This window comes from Herpailurus yagouaroundi, unplaced genomic scaffold (genome assembly GCF_014898765.1).
Source record: "Herpailurus yagouaroundi ecotype Mexico unplaced genomic scaffold, PumYag 160, whole genome shotgun sequence".
Lineage (NCBI taxonomy): Eukaryota > Metazoa > Chordata > Mammalia > Carnivora > Felidae > Herpailurus > Herpailurus yagouaroundi.
The window spans coordinates 2,998,467-3,016,418 of NW_024412401.1; the positions used below are offsets into that span (position 1 = coordinate 2,998,467).

The following is a 17,952-nucleotide window of genomic DNA, read 5'->3' on the forward strand; positions in this document are numbered from 1 at the left end:
AGAGCGAGGGGAGCCACCCCCCCCCCCCCCGGCCACGGACGTCAAGTGTTATGGCCAGCTCCCCGCAGATCTGCCCACAAAAGCTGACCACAGGATCCAGCCAACCAGAACCATAAAGTCAAACACTCATCCCCAATCTAGCTTGAGAAGAAGTAAACGTTCTAACCCTTTCCCATGTGGCTTCCAGTTGTTCTCAATAAAACTGAAATCACTTTAAGTAAGAAATAGCAAGTTTTTTTTTCCCCCTGGAGATCACTTAATTAATTTTCTTAAAACCATAAAAAGGATAAATGGGGAAGACTGACTTAAAGGAGAAAAGCTAAGTGGTAATGAAGTCAAAACAATTCATGCAACTAATTAAACATTTTGAGTGTTGACCCAACCAGGGGTGACTTTTAAATAAGACACTTAACAGACTTAGCGTCTAAAAACCAGCGGCATGCTCTTCTTCAAGAACAATCCAGCCGAGCTGGCCACATCATCACTTCTGTCCAACCAAATTTATTTTTTTTTTAATTTTTTTTTCAACGTTTTTATTTATTTTGGGGACAGAGAGAGACAGAGCATGAACGGGGGAGGGGCAGAGAGAGAGGGAGACACAGAATCGGAAACAGGCTCCAGGCTCCGAGCCACCAGCCCAGAGCCCGACGCGGGGCTCGAACTCACGGACCGCGAGATCGTGACCTGGCTGAAGTCGGACGCTTAACCGACTGCACCACCCAGGCGCCCCTGTCCAACCAAATTTAAAACACAAGTGTAGTTCTCCCAAATGCTGGCAATTTAAATTTTTGGTAAATAAAAGTCTTATGCTTTTACTGGAATGCAATGAATTGCAAGTCTCGCTAGGACACCCTTCATCTGATACCAAAGTTGAGTTATGTATTCAGAGAGCTCCTAATAGAATTATTTTACTCCTTCCTTTGACACACCACTAGATTGATCACAAACCTACTTCTCTGGTAAATGTGATATAAAGGACTGTTAAAACTGCACAGTTATCCTAGTTTAAGTAGATTTTAAAACTATATACAACTAGCTAACTTCGTATTCCTACATTTAGAGGTCTTACTAACAAGTATCTATTCACATCACTGATCAGGACTTTCATTTTCTCTGGGGAATGTCTTATCACCTGATGTGTACAAACTAATTGATGACCTTTTGCTTCAACACCCAGTCACTCCTTCTCTTCAACATTATGGTAGCTTCTCTGGACGTCCATGTTATGTGATGTTCCTTTACATAGAGCGAGAATGGCTATTACTAACATTATCGCTTTTCTTTCATGAATTATTTCATTTAATCCCAAAACAGTCCTGTGAAGCAGACATTTTAATCCCCATTTTACAAAACGGAAAACCAAAGCACCTGGAGCTTACGTGGCTTGACCAAGGTCACAAAGCTGATACAGGGTAGAATCAAGACTAGACCCCTAATTGTCAGAGTCATGCACGTTACTTTTGGTGCTGGAAAAAACCTAAAATGGCAGGAAGAAGGGAGATGTACTCAACTCCAAAAGCAACCCAAAATTCAATATTTTAAATTGCATTGTTAGTTGCTCTTCAAGCTATGAATGAGCTATCCCTCTTAAGTAGTTCCTACAAGATCTAAGCCCTACTTCTCTCTTTTTTTCCACCTTCACTTTTCCTCTTTAACTTCTGTAACATGCACTTGGGTACACACATACACACCCACACCCAACCCACACACACACACACACACACACACACACACACACACACACATCCCAGCATCCACCAACTACCCATGGTCCAGGAACTTAACCTCTGTAACTCAACAGTTGAGATGCATTGTAAGTTCTTTTGCTGGAGGAACTGAGACTGACTTCAGGAAGAAGTCATAAACATTCATAATCCTCAAAAGCTGGTCAATGTTTTCCAGCCACTGTCCCACTGCATCCGACCCATTAACCCACTAGCCATATCCAAACCCAACTCTATGGTGGCTCTACCACTGAGGAAGCCAACGAGTGAAAAGAAAGCCGAGAGACATGTCTTTGAGTCTAGACTGGGTTTTATAGAACAGAGAAAAACTAACGCTACTGAGTAAAATCAGATTCAGTGTATTTCTTTCACCCTTCTTCCTCGAACCCCTGGGATGCTGGATTATCAACACAATTAATGCTGAGAAGCATTTAAATTCCTTGATCTTGTGAACATTCCTGGGGGGAAAAAATAGATTCGAACAACAGTCACCTAACAAAAAAGAAAAGAAAAGAAAAAGTAAAATCCTCTCACCTGCCATTTCAGTTATTTTTTTAAACGGGAATAGAAAAATCTAGTGCTTCTTCCCCAAGGTTCTAGTGTCTGTACCACATTGTCTCTCATCTGTCAGCGTATCCACACACATGTATAAACAGCATGCGGCGTGCAAGTAAGGAAATGCACATTCTAACTTAAACTTCCTTTTTTCCTCTAATAATTTAAAAATAAAATGTAACAGCTTGGATTTTAAATATTTAATCTGGCAAATATAGGAAAAATCATGAACTACAGTGTCATATTTGGCAAAGAAAAATTTGGTAGGATAAAAATATCTGTGTTTTAGCATTTTAGAAGGCATTTCCAATATTTTAAAAATAAGATTATTTCACTGCTTCAGAAGAGAACAAGAGGTAAAACTCCATTTTTGCATACGGATCTTTGTGAAGAATACAAAGACAATTTTTATGTTCATTAAAATAAATATTCAATTTCACATGCTGGCAAAAGTCCCCACAGAAATAAAAACTTCCAATCTACTAATGGTTCGCTACCATGTATTGGAACTTAGCTATTTACGTCACAAAGAATAGGCTTCCCCTAAAACTATACACTCCGAGTTCTAAGACGGAATACGTAAAGTTACAACATCACTCTGATTTCCGGAAAATTGTGGCTTGTCCTGCATGGTTAGTAGGAGGCTTTTTCCAATGCTGGACAAAGATTTACATGGCGAAGTTTAGAAGTCAGTTGTTTTAGGACTTATGTATTGGTACCCAAAAGCATAAATAAACCTATCACTTTCACCCGATGCAATGACAATAAAATATTTTTATTGTAACAGCTGAAAATGTTGAAAAGCGATTATTAAGGAAATCATAAATATAAAAAGCTGAAAAGTCGACCCCAGAAGAGTGGGGGAAAGGAAACTGTGATGTGCATCATCATAAAACACGGAAACTGAAAATCTAAGCAGAAGGAATTCAAATCCCTCCAAATGCCAGAAGACTATCCCCCAACTCTTGCAGCAAAGAGGGCTACAAATTTGTCCCCGTCACTGTCAGCAAACAAAAGAAAGTCACTTCTACAGCCAGACCATGTCCAACAGAAGACATGGCTACTGCAGAGGGACGCCTCGAATCCACTGGGGTGTAAAGTCAGGGCTGGGGCTTTTTGTCAGCTATTACCATAAAAGAATAAGAGGAAACAGTGACATTACTGCACAATAGAAAGGTCAAACAGCTTGCAGCCATTTCGTGACCCAGACAAGTCAAGGTCAAAGGATTCAGGTAGCAACTTAGCCAGGGCATAAGTTACAGCACAAATGAATTGTTTTAACACATCAGCTTTGGTCAATTAAACCTAACAAGGCAAGTTGCATCACGTAGCAGGGTTCCTGACACCAAGGCCAGAAGCTGAGACCGACCTCATAAAACAAGGCTTTTAACATAGCATAGCAAATTTAAGGTAATCCATCCAGAAACTGCAGATGTCAGAATAATAAAATACAAGTTGTCCTAAGCAGGAACATTTTTCACACTTTAGATTTCACTAATAGAGGGGTAGAGACTGGGTACTGACATACTCGTGTTATTAACATAGGCATAAATGTAATCCCCTCCTCACGTGAATTACAGAATGCACCCTATTTCAAATAACTTTCTTAACGTCTGTGCTCCTGATTAGATTTTTGTCCTGAGCTCTGCCATTCCCGGTTAACAGCGACACATTTTTTTCCACGCGTTTTTTTTCAAAGTGTGCTTTGGACAACCCAAGTTTTTAAAGAAATCTTCAGCCTCATTCAGCATCAGAATATAAGTTAGTGTCACTTCGTATTAACGGATTCCTATTAAAGACTTTTGTGTACTTTCGTGGGAGATATGTGTATCTTAAAATTCAGCTGAATCCTATGTATTAGATTTTCTATTTTGAGAAACGGAGTTAAATCCAACCCCAAATTTTAAACTGCACAGACTTAGAATAAAGCCTTTTTTTTTTCCAAAGGCAATTCTTACTTTCTTTTTTGCACTTGTTTAAACAAATCCCATTTTCAAATGATTTGTGCCTCATCCAGAACTTACTACATGCTCTGAACTGCCTTAAAATGGGATTCTGAAAATATACAACCTCCAGGCAACTCTCAGCTAGTAAAATTACTTCATCCATCACCCCATATTTTCAATTATATAGTCCTTATGCAGAGTTCTTTAATTTGTCTGTGATTCATCAACGCTGTCCTGTTTAAACTATCATCATAAAAGAGAGAATATGTGTTCCTAAGTGTTTTATTATAAACAATATATTTATGCACAGGAATAGTTTGCATTCCTATCTTAGAACACTGCTTGATGTAAATTTTGAGGACTTTTTTTTTTTTTTTCGATGTGTGGCCTTCAATTCAGCCTCAAGGTCTTTCCACCTCATTGGTTAATTGCTAGCCATTTCTTCCAATTTTCTGAATAATATAACAACCAAAAGCCCAACCATTCAAGTCCCATTAGCCTCACATCCTGTACCGTTCAGTCTAACACAAGCTAATCCCCCAGACTCACTCCTCACTACACGGACTTCACAAGGTCCTCGCCGTCTGATGATTTATGCTCGATGCCAAATCCTCACAACTGAATTCAGTTAAATTAACCACATCACATAATTAGAGTTCAAGGGCCCAAGAACGCTCTCTACAACGGGACGACGTACCGTGTGGCCACAGGAAAGCATGCATGATTCAGAGGAAGTTCCCCTCTTGCTGTGCTTGGCGCTGAGGCACGCTGCTGTTAAGAACCCCAGTTTCCCATCACATAACCACCAGTCCTTGAGACTTCTAAAATTATTCCTCCCCCACAAGGATGGAGGGGGAAAAAGCTGGAAACTTTGCTTAGAACATTACGTGTGGCTGGTCACTTGCTCCGCCACGGCACATAGAAAATGCTATCCTTCCCCAAGCAGAAATCCCTACCGAGAAGCTGGGCATCACCCTTGCCTCTGCCCACGATTTCTGATATTGAACAATCTCCCATTTCAATAAGGTTTTCCTCCACTATCTCCACTCTCTGCAGCCCTAAGCGTCCAACAAAGCGGTAATTATTCCCTTCACTGTAAAGTCAGTTATCATACAAGCCACTGGGATGACAGAAAGGAAAACTTACTTATCTCCACTTTTACGAATTCCAGAGAATTCTGACTCAGCCGTGCGCTGGGCCCCTCCCTCTTCAGGTGCTGAAATCCTAACAGGTCGGCAGAGATGGCAAGGGTAAAAGAGTGTCGTGACAGAGGTTTTTTAAGCCCACTGATCCAGTGTTTCAGTCCAGTCAGGCACAGTGAACGTTTATGAGGAGAAAGGCTTTACTAAGTCAGATATCTTGGAGCGTTTCAGACTGAAATGCCACATGTGAAAGGAAAAAGTTAATGGAAGGATTAAAACTTTAATTTCCTTTTGGCAATTCCCTCCCAAGTTCCAACTTTAAGGAAAAACAACTTAGTAAATAAGAAATCCTACCCAATCTATGTTACCTCGACGTGTGGAAACACTCTCCCACACCACGCTAGAAAACAGCAACTTTAAAGAACTTAAAGCAGTGGCCATAGGTGTCCTCCCTAAATGGCTCCTGCCCAAGCTCCAAGGCACACACTGAATCTGTCGAGGAGTCACCCTTGGGAAGCAGTCACATCTCCCCCCAAATTACCGTTATTCCTGAATAATGAACAGCATTTTGGTTCTTTTACATACAGAGTCATTTTACCACTCAAGAGGCATAGTGCACTGAATTTGCAGATCCAAACCCATAATCTAGATGAATATTTTTTATTATAAAATGTGTACTGCTGTGCATATGGGGGGGGGCGGGGAGGGCAGAAGGTGTGTGGGATGTCTAATGCTGTCAGTAGGATATTTTCCCTACCTTCGCTGCCTCCAGAAAGTGGGTCACTGTTATTTTTTTTTAATATTTGAAAATCATAATGGATGTAACAAACGAGCCTCTCCTCTCTCTCTCTCTCTCTCTCTCTCTCACTGTCTCTCTCTCCCCCTCCCCTTTCCCTTTGAAAAGTGAAATCATATTAACAGCAATGCAAGAGCTTAGTTTGCCATATCAGAACACAGATGCCAAGCTTTCCCAGCTGGCAACTGGGGCCTCCGAGTTTAACTCTTGAATTGTCTAGCAGAGCTCTCTTATGGCGGGGACATCATGGCATGGAGGGTGAACTGGCCCCTTAGACTGTGTTTTCTTCTTATCAGTGAGAAAATTGCTAAGTATCTTATCTTACAATATATGTTCCCACAAAGGTCTCATTAAGCCTAGGAGCTAGGCATGCCAGTAAGAGCCATTCTTTATCTGGTGAATTGTGCGTGAGCCAGAATGCAAACAAATGTGCACTGCAGTTCATGAGTTCAGTCAAGGACAGGATGCTAGATGGGAAAACTTAGCAGTGTTCCCCTAAGTCAAACATGCATACCAACTTTACGCTCTCTGAGCACTTTGCAATGCAAGCACGCCAAATCATCCTAGAGAGCAGCCTAGTTGTAACACAGTATAAAAGCTTAGTTTTCCCCATAATGGGAAATACCTGCAAATGAAGTGAAATTTATTAAAATGTTAAAACACGCTGTCAACTTGCAAACCATTATCTACTTAAGCTTTTCATAAAGAAATAATTGTTACCCAAAAGGATTCTAAAAGTCAGTAACTGAGGGAGGAAAATAATTCTTCGCATTTGCTTCCTCGCTAATGATATGTGACAACCGGGAAGGATTCTATTTCAAAAACAATAATAATGATGTAAACAAGTCACATTTTTCACAACTTCCAAATGTACTTTAATGATCATAACACTTAACAATAACACCACAAAAGTTGCCATCCAGCAACGGACCATGATTTTAAGGGCTCCACAAGGCTAAAGGAAACCCCGCTTTGATGAGAGCCATGAAGTTCCTGGCCTCTCTTCAGTATCCGAAACAGGTTTAGTAGGAGTGCAAAGGAGAGTCCAAAAATCAGTTAGGCTGACTTAGTTTAAACTCTAACCTGTTAAATTCAGGACAACAGTTACTGTCTCTTGAGATCTCTAAACTTCTTAGTATGTTCTGACCTCTTCCTGCCTCAGAGAAAGCCCAGTTCCCCCACCCAACCCAGCCTGTTCCCCCTTCATCCGGGACACAGCCTGGACCCAAGGCCTCCCATAGGCCAGACTTCCTTCCCTGCAGCCCTTTGGGTAGAACTGCTAATCCTTCTTATTAATTAACAAGATAACGGTGGTTAACGGGAAAGCGACAGTAATGCTAACTATCTAGGAAACTTCAACCAAAATTATTTCAGCCTTTTGGTTGCTTTTCCTGGTGTGCAGAATTGTGCACTGAGAATCTGGCAACCTTCTGAGGCGGAATTGGGAAATTCAGCAATGAACGATCTGTATCAGACCTTAGCACATAGGTTTCCTCATTAAGATTTGCTTATTTTTTTTTTTTTAACATTTACACTGTTACACACTGCTAGCTAGAAAGAAAAGTTAGATCCTCTCAACGTGTTACTACAAAATTTGGAAGGGCAGAAACTGAAGGAACTAAAACTTGCATAAGAAATAAGCAGTGATGTGACTGAAAGCAATAGTCAGTCATAATGAATGCATTATATATCACTCCATTCAGCTGGCCCTCCACACCCTCACTGCACACCCCGCATCGTACAGCCCACTTCTGTCCCAGTAAGGTGTCCTGTGCAAGGCTTGCCTGGTTTTTGTTTTGTTTTGTTTTGCTTTCACGGATGCAATCACAAAGACAAGATGGGGAATAGTTACCACCTGCCCCAGAATCACTGGACATCTTTAACATCTTTGGGAAAATGGAGGCCACTTTAGAGCTATTTTTCCCTTTAATCTCTCCCAGCCTTTAAAAAAGAAAAAAAAAAAAAAAAACACCTAAAAAATAAAAAGGAAGGGTTTTATATTAGCTAAGGTTTGCTGCAGCAAACAAGCAAGCAGCTTTCATTCAGGGATTGTCAAAAACTTTCCAGTGTGCCCACTGCAATGCGGATGCCAACCAACGAATCAAAGGCATTCAGCAACTAGACAAAGAGGGTCTGATGCCAACCTCGGTGCCACTGGCAACCATTATTGGCATCAAGCACAGTGTCTGCCTTTTTTTTCCCCCTCGCCTGGCACTTCACAAACAAAATGGCGGTTCTTGTAGCAACGAAACAGCCGAAGCGCAGCTCTCTGAATCAATAGCGTCAAATGATTTTATGGATTTAAACGCAGTTACTCCCCCATGATGTGTACATTTTAGGTAAAGTGAGGGGCTTATACAATTTTACAAACGACTGGATCGAACATGACCCTTTACTAATGTAGAGAAATAGAACAAATGGACTAAATTGCGGTCAACCGGGCTATATGCGTAGAAGAGGCTGAATAACAAAGAGATTTAGCCTTAAAGAAAATACTGCCTTGTGGCCATGTGATGCAAAGGTCTAATGCACTACACATCAAAAATGATTTCAAAATGCATCAAGTTTTCCCAAAACCATATCAGATGCAGATGTAGTACTATGGCTTGTGTCAAAGCTCTAGGAACTTTCCACATTTCAAAAAACATGAGGCTGCTGGGCATGAGGGGGGGGAAAAACAAGAAGTGTGGGTTGAACCAAAAGAGAAAGAGGGAAAAAGAAAAGCATAGGAAGTTGGCCAACAATGGAACTTTATTACATGTTGGTCTTTATTTCATCCTCCAAAAGAGATGCAGCTTGTGATCTTGTATAAATAACCAAGAGGACTATTGACATTTCTAGATCTGGAAATTGTCAATATATTGTAACATCACTCCACACTGCAATGCGGATGCCAACTAACAAATCACAGGCATCCTGAGCTAAACAAAGAGGGTCTGATGCCAATCCTGGTGCCAGTGGCGACCATCTTTGGCATTCTATCTGTTCTTTCTCATGTTTTCCTCCCAGTCGCTTAGAAGTGGGGAGACAGAGAAAAAAGGGGGGGGGGAGAAAGGTAATTTCATTGCTCATTCTACTGTAAACATTACAGTTTTCTTTTCCTATTTTTCTCTCATGTTTTTCTTCATACTTCTTTGCCTGATTTATAAAACAGACGTAAGTGGGTTTTCATGTACTTAAAGGAGGAATAAAGAGTCACGATGGGACATACGCAGCACTTTGATTGACTACAGACTTATCTTTGTAAACGCCTTCTTCAATCAATTGTACTGCAAACCAACACAATTAACCTACATTTGACCAAAAAAGAAGACAAGGAAATAAAAAGATACAAATTTGGGAAAAAAAGGAAAACGCAAAAGCATCCTGAGGTGACTTTTTCAAAGAAAGAGCCAACAGATGTTAAGAAGAGATGATGCGCCGGCAGATAGGAGAGGATACAGAATAGATGTACGGGGTAAAATAACGAAAGCTTTCTATGACAGATACTTAGAACAACAACAAAATCAGTGTCTTATCTGAAAACATGGTCTCCGAGAGTTGTTTTTAAAACTTCGTGATTATCAGGACCAATGGTGCAAAGCAGAAGGCATTTATGCGGTTTTCTTTCTTCAATCTATCTTCACAAATCCAAAGGATGTGTTCTTTATTGTCAGTTCATCAACCAAGAGAGTTGGCTGCCTGCCCCGGGAGGGAATGTACATACGTGCACACCTCCAGGACTAGCCTTCCAGCAAGTCAGAGTATGAGCAGCAGTGAATCTTCCCTCCCTGCACTACAAAGTTGCATGACCCACTTTTTAAAACTTTACTTCCAGCCCTGACTTTCACAATTCACGTACAACACACTCTACAGTCCAACGCACATACGTAGCCCACCTTCCCAGGTCACCTCCGAGACAGCTGTCAGTCAAATTAAGTGTCGTGTGTTAATGGCCTTGGATTTTAGGACACACAGGGTGAAAACAGAGTTTTCCCTAAACCATCAGTGCTTGGACTTTAATCCTTAAATGCACGGAAATGGTAAATGCGGTGTTTCCAAGAGAAAAATAGTAAACGTTCCAAATATGTGTTGTCCAGCATATTATTTAAAATCAAACTAGACATTCTTCAATGACGTTTAAGCATTATCTCTAAAACTGTATCAAGGAATTATAAAGACAAAAAGCACATGATAAGTATCTAGATTTCTGAGCCAAACGACTATAACCCTGATATTTTATTTTCTTGGACAGTAATAAAGTTCAGACCGATTTCTTGAATCCCACATTTGTATGACGAACGTCAGATACCCGTCAGCCACCCCTATCTGCTTCCCTCCCACCAGGCCGAGGTAGGAAATGACCCAACCTGTGACAGATCCAACCTCAGTCCACTTTTGGTATGCTGCTCTTTAAAATGATGTTTTACTACGGACTGTTGCTAATACATGGAAATCTGTATCTTGACCCATGTATTTGAAGAAGAGCAACTCTCACTATTTAAGGAAAGGCATACTAAGAAAAATAAAAAATAATAAAGAAACATTTCATGAACTCAAAAATACGTTCAGCAAAAATCTCACCTATTTTTGACTCATCCGGGCAACATTTACACCACCCTCTTTACCAAGTATTTTTTTAATAGGTATGGTATGTGGTTTCCACATTCTTTTTGAGATTTATTTTAAACCAGTGTAACCAGTCCACTTTCTGTTTTTGTTCTGTCAGGAGGGCTACACCTTTTCTCCTCGGTAAGTTTGATAAATTCACATTCAAGTAAACTAATGATACTAAGTCTTCCCAAGTCACGCTGGGGAAATATTATAACGTAAATTATTTAAACAAGAACTACAATCCATTCCATCGACAGCGACTATTATTACACAATCAGAAGTAGGTGTTGATAGAAATATTTAAATTAAATAAATCTAGCTCTACGTAAGATACACTTTCTGATAGATAAATGCTACCTTGGGCATTTTGTAATAGGAAACGTTAATTCTATTTTCGGTGCAATAGGACTAGATTCGTAAGTAAAGTTCGTCTACCTCGCTAGTTAGGAGGCTATACTGAGATTTTTAAAAAGCGGGTTTGACTCTTCATAAATAAATTTACATTTTCCGACTGAGAAAAGATGACTGCATGCAAGGAATGTTGCCGAGGACAAAAAGTGAATCGTAATTAACTATCTTTTGCAGACTAGTCTGCGTCTTTGAAAAGGTATATGCTTTCAAAGACATTTGAAAATGCATCTCTTTGTGGTCTTTTGTAAGACATCCACGCCTATCCAGGTACGAAAGCTCCATGTCTATTTCCACGGCTTGCACGTGGCCGTGGGCATGGGAGTAGCCAGAGTGGGTGAAGGAGGTCTAGGGGCCTAGAGGACCATCTAACCCAAGCCAGATACTCCGCATACGGGGTTTGTGAGCAGTGTTTGCCGAGCTAGAAGAAAGAACGATCTGCTCCTACCTTGCTCCTGCACGTAGTATGCCAAAAACAAATCAAGCTCCTTAACTGATACTGTGATATGATGTGGCTGGACACAAAGTGCTGGGTTTGTGCAATGTGGGGATTTCATGAGCCGCTCTCCATCGGTACTTTCCAAGGGGATGCCTTTGAACAGGATCACCATGACTAGATCCAGACGCCAGACTTTGTCTGCCTGTCGCAGGCAGTCGATTCTCCTGATCTTACCCTTCTGGTCGGGATTGGATAAGACACAGCACGGGTGCTTCTTGCCAGTCACGGTGAGCACAAAGTCCTCTCGGTACTCCTGGCGGATGTCTTTGCGCAGTTTGGCCAGGAGCCTGGATGCCCACTTCTGTTTGATTTCAGGCTTTTCGCTGAGAAGCTCATCTTTGACTGCTCTTTCTTCATCCTTTGACATTCGCTTCTCATGCTTTTTAAAGTACTTGCGTTTCCGAGCCTGCAGGTTGAACCAAGTGTAGGCGATTGCACGGACGTGTGGGAGTAGTGCCTCGATGAATGGGTGAAATTCATCCTGTGGAAGATGGGGGTAGGGGGGGGTCAGGGGAGAATACATACACAGTCAGTTTCATTGCAAAGGCTCAAAAAAAAAAAAAAAAACTACAATCCATTCCCAAGCACTACAAAAAGTTAGGCATAAAAATAACATTCTTTTCTTATTTAAAATTATCAAAATAGCAAGACAAGAAGAAAATAAAGTATGACAAGCAACCCCTTTTCCACCAAAACTTACAGGTTGATTCTGCCTCCTAAAAAGAAAATAAGATTTATATTTGTATTTCCACTCTGGCCCATCCCCCTCATTCCCACCATGCATCCTACATTCTTTAAAACGTAAGTAAACCAAGGTGCTTGGCACCTAATTTAATATCTAAATATTTGATTGACCAACTAACGCTAAGCAGTACCATTTTACAAAGAACACAGTGAGATTTTTTTTTTTTTTTTAATCGGAGCAGAGCTGTTCAGAAGGCAGGAGCGATGCCACAGTTCATTTCTCTTCTCTGTGGCACAGAAACACAAAGCATATAGATGCTCAGTGTAATGCCACACAGTTCCCGCTTTTGGAGCATGCTCTCAGCAAGAGGCTGCTGGTGGCTCAAAGAGCATGCGCCATTAAACTTGATCCATTTTCTTATCAAACGTCCAACATTCCAACACTGAAACAGCACCATTCCAAGAGTGGTAACTAGAGAAACCGGTATACAGTGAGGGAAAGTGGGCAAAGGACACAGCTTGTCGTATCAGTGTCCTGAACAGAAGGTTTCCATACTTTGAGCAGTGCGTTCTCTCCCCTCCACCACCAACACTAACCTCCAACACACACACACACACACACACACACACACACACACACACACGCATTCTCACTCTATTCTCTCATAGACACAGAGACACGCTCTTTCGGTTTTCAGCAAAAGTTTCTAAAGTTGAAAACAAAAATTCTACGAAGCTTCTTCCGGCAGCTTTCCTACAGAACCCGAAGCCCCACAGAGTCGGTTAATTTGTTAACCGATCACAGGAGTATGGCAATTATTCTAAACCCCTTAAAAATCCATCTGAGGTGAACAATGAAAAATGGCAACTTGGCACCAACTTTACATGCTTTGTGTCTCTGCATGCGGTGGCAGGGTGACACCGGGAGTGCACCGCTGGTCACTTACTGCTTTTGTGGAATCAATACAATGCATTTGCTACGCATGTGAATTCTCCGGCAGGACTGTGGGTGCGTGTATGCGTGGCTTGGGAAGCTGCACGTGTATCGACCGTACAGTATCCTGCCTTTTGAATTAAGTGGTCTACCTTAGGGTTCTGCATTTTTCCTGCCTGTTCCATCTAAGTCTTTTTTAAGGGAGGGAGGCAGTGAGGAATGGCAGATAATCTTCACCTACAGATATTTCAAGTGACTTCCCAAAGCAGTTAGCGTTTCATTACTTCCTGCCATAGGTAAAACCTGTCTCATAAGCTTAGGCCTATTTACTGCTCAGAGAAAGAGCTAACCCCCTGTGCACGCATTCTGCATGAATGCAATAAACCAAGATCTGAAGCAAATAAGAACTTCCGCTGCGGCCACTTTTCTGGTCACACTGACTGTATTGTCACCCCAACCAGAAAATAACTTTCTCTAGTCTATCATCTCCCAACGTAGAATGTACATACTGGTGCTAGTCACCCTGAACTATGTGAAATAAATTCTCTATCTAACCAGCAGAAGGATGAACTGCAGGAGGGTTAAAGATGAAGAAAGTGCCACTGATGCCACTCTAACAAAGAAGGTGTCCCCCCAAAAATCCCATATAGTTTTGAATCCATTTTTAAGATGAAATTCAGGTTTCCAATGCTAAAGACCGTGGTATGTTCACAGCCTGCACTTCCCATACGGAAAAGGTGTATGTATGTCCCATCCGATCAATAATGCAGTTATCAAGGGCTGTAACATATTGCTGTAAAGCGTTCCTACAGAAGAATGAGTATAAATCAAAATTCTATAACAATACAGAATGCATATGATTACATCACAGCGTGAGGCATAACCAAATGCCATGGAGGAAATCATTAAACTGATCAGTAGTTTCCAGCAGAGATTTGAACAATTCGGTTACTATGCGAGCACATTAAACTAGGCCATGGAAAGAGTTAAACCACAATCTGTTCTTTGTGTGGGAACAGTCCTGCTAACAGCAACCACAGCCCATGATAAGACCTCCCTATCTCCATATACTTTCTGAGGCCATGCTTTCAGTCTTCACTGTAACTACAAAAACTTTGCTTATCCCCCTTAGACATAATGCAAAGGAAGCCCTGTTCAAGGAAATGTGGACTTAAACATGCTTTGGGAACTCACTTCCTATAATCTGACTTCTACTATGATTTATGGATATGACTAAAAAACATACATACGTACTCATCAGCCAAAGAGTTGAGAATGTAAAGGGTACATGGGGCTGGGAGGGAGCTCTGTCCCGGTGTTTTACCCTTGCCCCACTTTTTAAAAAGCTGTATTATTTTAACAGATATTATTAAGCGGTGGGGTAACTCTTAAGTGCTTACATCCTTAAGTACTATGTTCAGTGACATTTCATTTTCTTATAGAGACATCAAACATAGTTTTTACTAAATCTGTTTGAGTTTCAAATCATCTGTCATGTCACCAACCTCAAAATGTTAATAAATTATTTTACACACAATCAAAATGCACATCTGAGGACTGAATTTGGACTTTCTTAGCAAATGCACGCAAAACAATGCTGGTTTTTTTAAGTTTGTCTTGAGTTTGTTGCCAATGTTGCCAAGTAATGTTTTTAAAACACACTTTTTTTCTTATTGATAACTAGAAATAGTAAACTTCCTTCCTCCACAAACTTGCCTTATAAACATCTTTCAGGGCTTTAGCATTCTGTGGACTCCTTTCAAGTGAAACACTTAACATGGAGACATAACCTCCAAAAAAACCAAAAAAAAATGGTAAGTAGAGGTTTGTTATAAGTCACATATATTTCTGTATTAACATACCTAAAATGTCATCTCTCAAGTGTGACTGTTTTCTAACAATGAGTTGCAATATATTTTTAGTCATTTTGAGTGACATGAATATGGAACATAGTAACTGTCTTCATCCAAAAAAGAAAAAAAAAAAAAAAAAGAAGTGATTAAGGTATTCAAATGTCCTAATGAATAGTTTATCACAATAACACTTTACTGAACAATTATGAAAGTTTTTTCTTAAGCTGAGCATCTGAGTGGTTTAAGATCGAATGGCTCTATACTAAGGTAATATGCCACCCTGCCCTTTCAGAATTTTTATCAAAATTCACTGACATTTCTCTTTTCGAACTTCTTTTAATTGATCTAAATTGATAAAATAACCAAGTTACAAATTTCAAATATAAAAGTAAACAATCTTAATTCCACCAGAAATATTTATTTTTCTTCACAGAAACAATGGTTTCCATGAAACGGATGGAAAATTAGATCAATATAGAGGTGGAAGAATACTAGATCTTCTTGGAGCATTGCTATATAATAATAAACCATTAAAGCTATGTACCTGAATAACTTGACTGACAATGAAATTTTAAAAGTCAATGCAATCATGGCAGGTGAAAGTTTTATTAAGGATTTACATTATTTTTAGAAAAAGCAAAATATTAAACCATATATGATGGTTCTTAATTTTCCTTTTATGTCTGATTTATACTGAGGTAGAAATACTGATTTATATCGATATACTGACACTTTTACATCACACTTTGCTAAATAGCAACTTTAACTGTAGCTCCTTTTGAATTAAAATTCTTTCTAAAACCTAGACACTTTATTGCAACAACTGAGACACTTTGTAAAGTTTTCAACCAGTTAAGAATGTTTCTCTATTCTGTATTTACACATACTAAAAAACATTTTGCTCTAGCCATTAGACTCCTATCATACAAAACTAAACTACTGGTCTGATATAAAAGTTGCACTGTTAATGTGCTCTTACTTTTGTAACACCCCACATTACCTATAAAGCCACAGAGATATTAATTAAGTGAGAATGTGGAAGCTACAATCCCTTCTGTAGTATAGGCCTTCAATCCCAAAAACAGTTTTAATACGTCAACCTAGATTTACATTACTAAAACAGTAGAGAATATTAGTCATCATGAATTAGCGTTGGTAAGTATGTGTTCTTGAATACTAATGTGAGAGCTGAATGATTATGCTATATATGCTCCTAATATTCCATATGTCACGAAGCTGCAATGTTATTTCCAATTTACAGAAATTAAGTTAAAGCTAGTGACTTTACAACGATATTTAGAGGAAATCAAAAATGCAATGTAATCGCTAGCAATGTTTCTGAGCAACTGATGCTAGCAATCTAAATTTATATAGAAAAGCAATCTTTTACAGGTGAGAATAAGGGATGTGGTACTTTGTAAGCGAAAAAGCTTACCTCAATTTGTTTTAATGGAGCTATGCTTCAATATTGTAAAAATAATATCAAATGAACATGGTTTACTAGGAGAAAAAAAAATCCTGCTGATGGCTAATATGAAAGGTAACTTTTACAACTAAAGGCAATTCGCTATACCTGAAACAGTTTCATCATCATATGTATTAGCCTTTATTCATAGCTTTAAAATACAAATAGCTCAGCAACTCATTTTTCCAGTTTTGTGAAATTAAAGTGCACGTTACTTGCTGAAAATAGCCATATCTAAGTTAATCATACTCAGATGCCAAACAAAATATAAACAATAAAAAATGTGTCAGCCAAAAAGCTACAGGACTGTATCCAATCACTGAATAAGCCTTATCATTGTTTTCATCTTCATTCACAATTTATGAATGCCTTAGTCCTTTCCAATCACAATGGCTTCTAATTGTCATACAATTGAAATCTTAATCATTTGTCCATTATAAAAATGCATCACCGTGATTTTGATTTTTTTTAAATTATTGTAACACACCTAAGACCTGGCGACACTTCTTTAACTGTTTAGTTTTTTGTTTGTTTGTTTGTTTGTTTGTTTGTTTGTTTTGCCAATGTCAAAGAAAATGGTTATCAATTACCAATGGTGACACTGCCTCCAAAAAGCTGAAGTCAACTGTCCGACACCTTCGGAGGTTTAAAATACTGCTTCAAATAACAACTCTGGGCTAAGGTATTTAGTGAGTTCGCCACTGGTTAGTTGGCTGGGCAGCGATGAAAACTGCCCCCAGGTAAGTCTGTTCGGTCTCTCTGCTTTTCCATTTGACCGTCTGGTTTAAAATTATATAAATCGTGTTCTCAAAAATGTGTAAAGCCAGTATTTTATGTCATAACGTTGTTCCTAAGGTCTTAGGAGGGCAATTTTCAAAGTGAAAAAAATGTAAACGACCTTACTTTTCCAGCATTACTTTCTGCCTTCTGAGCTACGCCCAAATATCGTCAAAGGAACAGGTCTCCACAAAATGAACATGTTCTAAAGTCCTTAACTTTCACCACGACCAACTAACTCGTGTCAACGTAAAGACTGCCTTTGTGGTGTGGTCACGGGAAACCTCAAAGTGCGGATCACGATGGACCAGAGTTTCAGATCCCCAAATTAAGCAAAGGAATGGGTCCCCGGACCACAACCTCCGACTCGCTCGGTCGCCCGCCCACTGCCTGCAGCGGAGTCCAGAGGCGCCCACAAGGACTCGTGCTGGAGTCCCCTCGCCCAAGTTCACTGCTTGTTTATAAGGGCTCAGTCCCCCCTAAAGCTCCTCTAAAGCCCGAATCAGTCTCAGCGCTCCAGCGACCGACCGGGGCGACGGGCACCCCGGGCAGGGGCGCCGCGTAGCAGCAGGCACT

At 40.0% G+C, this 17,952-nt stretch overlaps 1 protein-coding gene across 10 annotated transcripts in view; it reads right to left on the reverse strand.

The window, feature by feature from the left end:
* Positions 1 to 17,952, reverse strand: part of NFIB (nuclear factor I B) — a 462,184-nt gene that overhangs the window by 225,802 nt on the left and 218,430 nt on the right. For 9 of the 10 annotated variants that reach the window (XM_040481252.1, XM_040481251.1, XM_040481257.1 and 6 more), the window contains exon 2: positions 11,613 to 12,144. In XM_040481252.1, the coding sequence (XP_040337186.1) occupies positions 11,613 to 12,144 (532 nt within the window). Of the gene's footprint in view, positions 1 to 11,612; positions 12,145 to 12,538; positions 12,559 to 17,952 lie in introns of those variants that run through there. The other variant, XM_040481254.1, reaches the window with a different exon arrangement.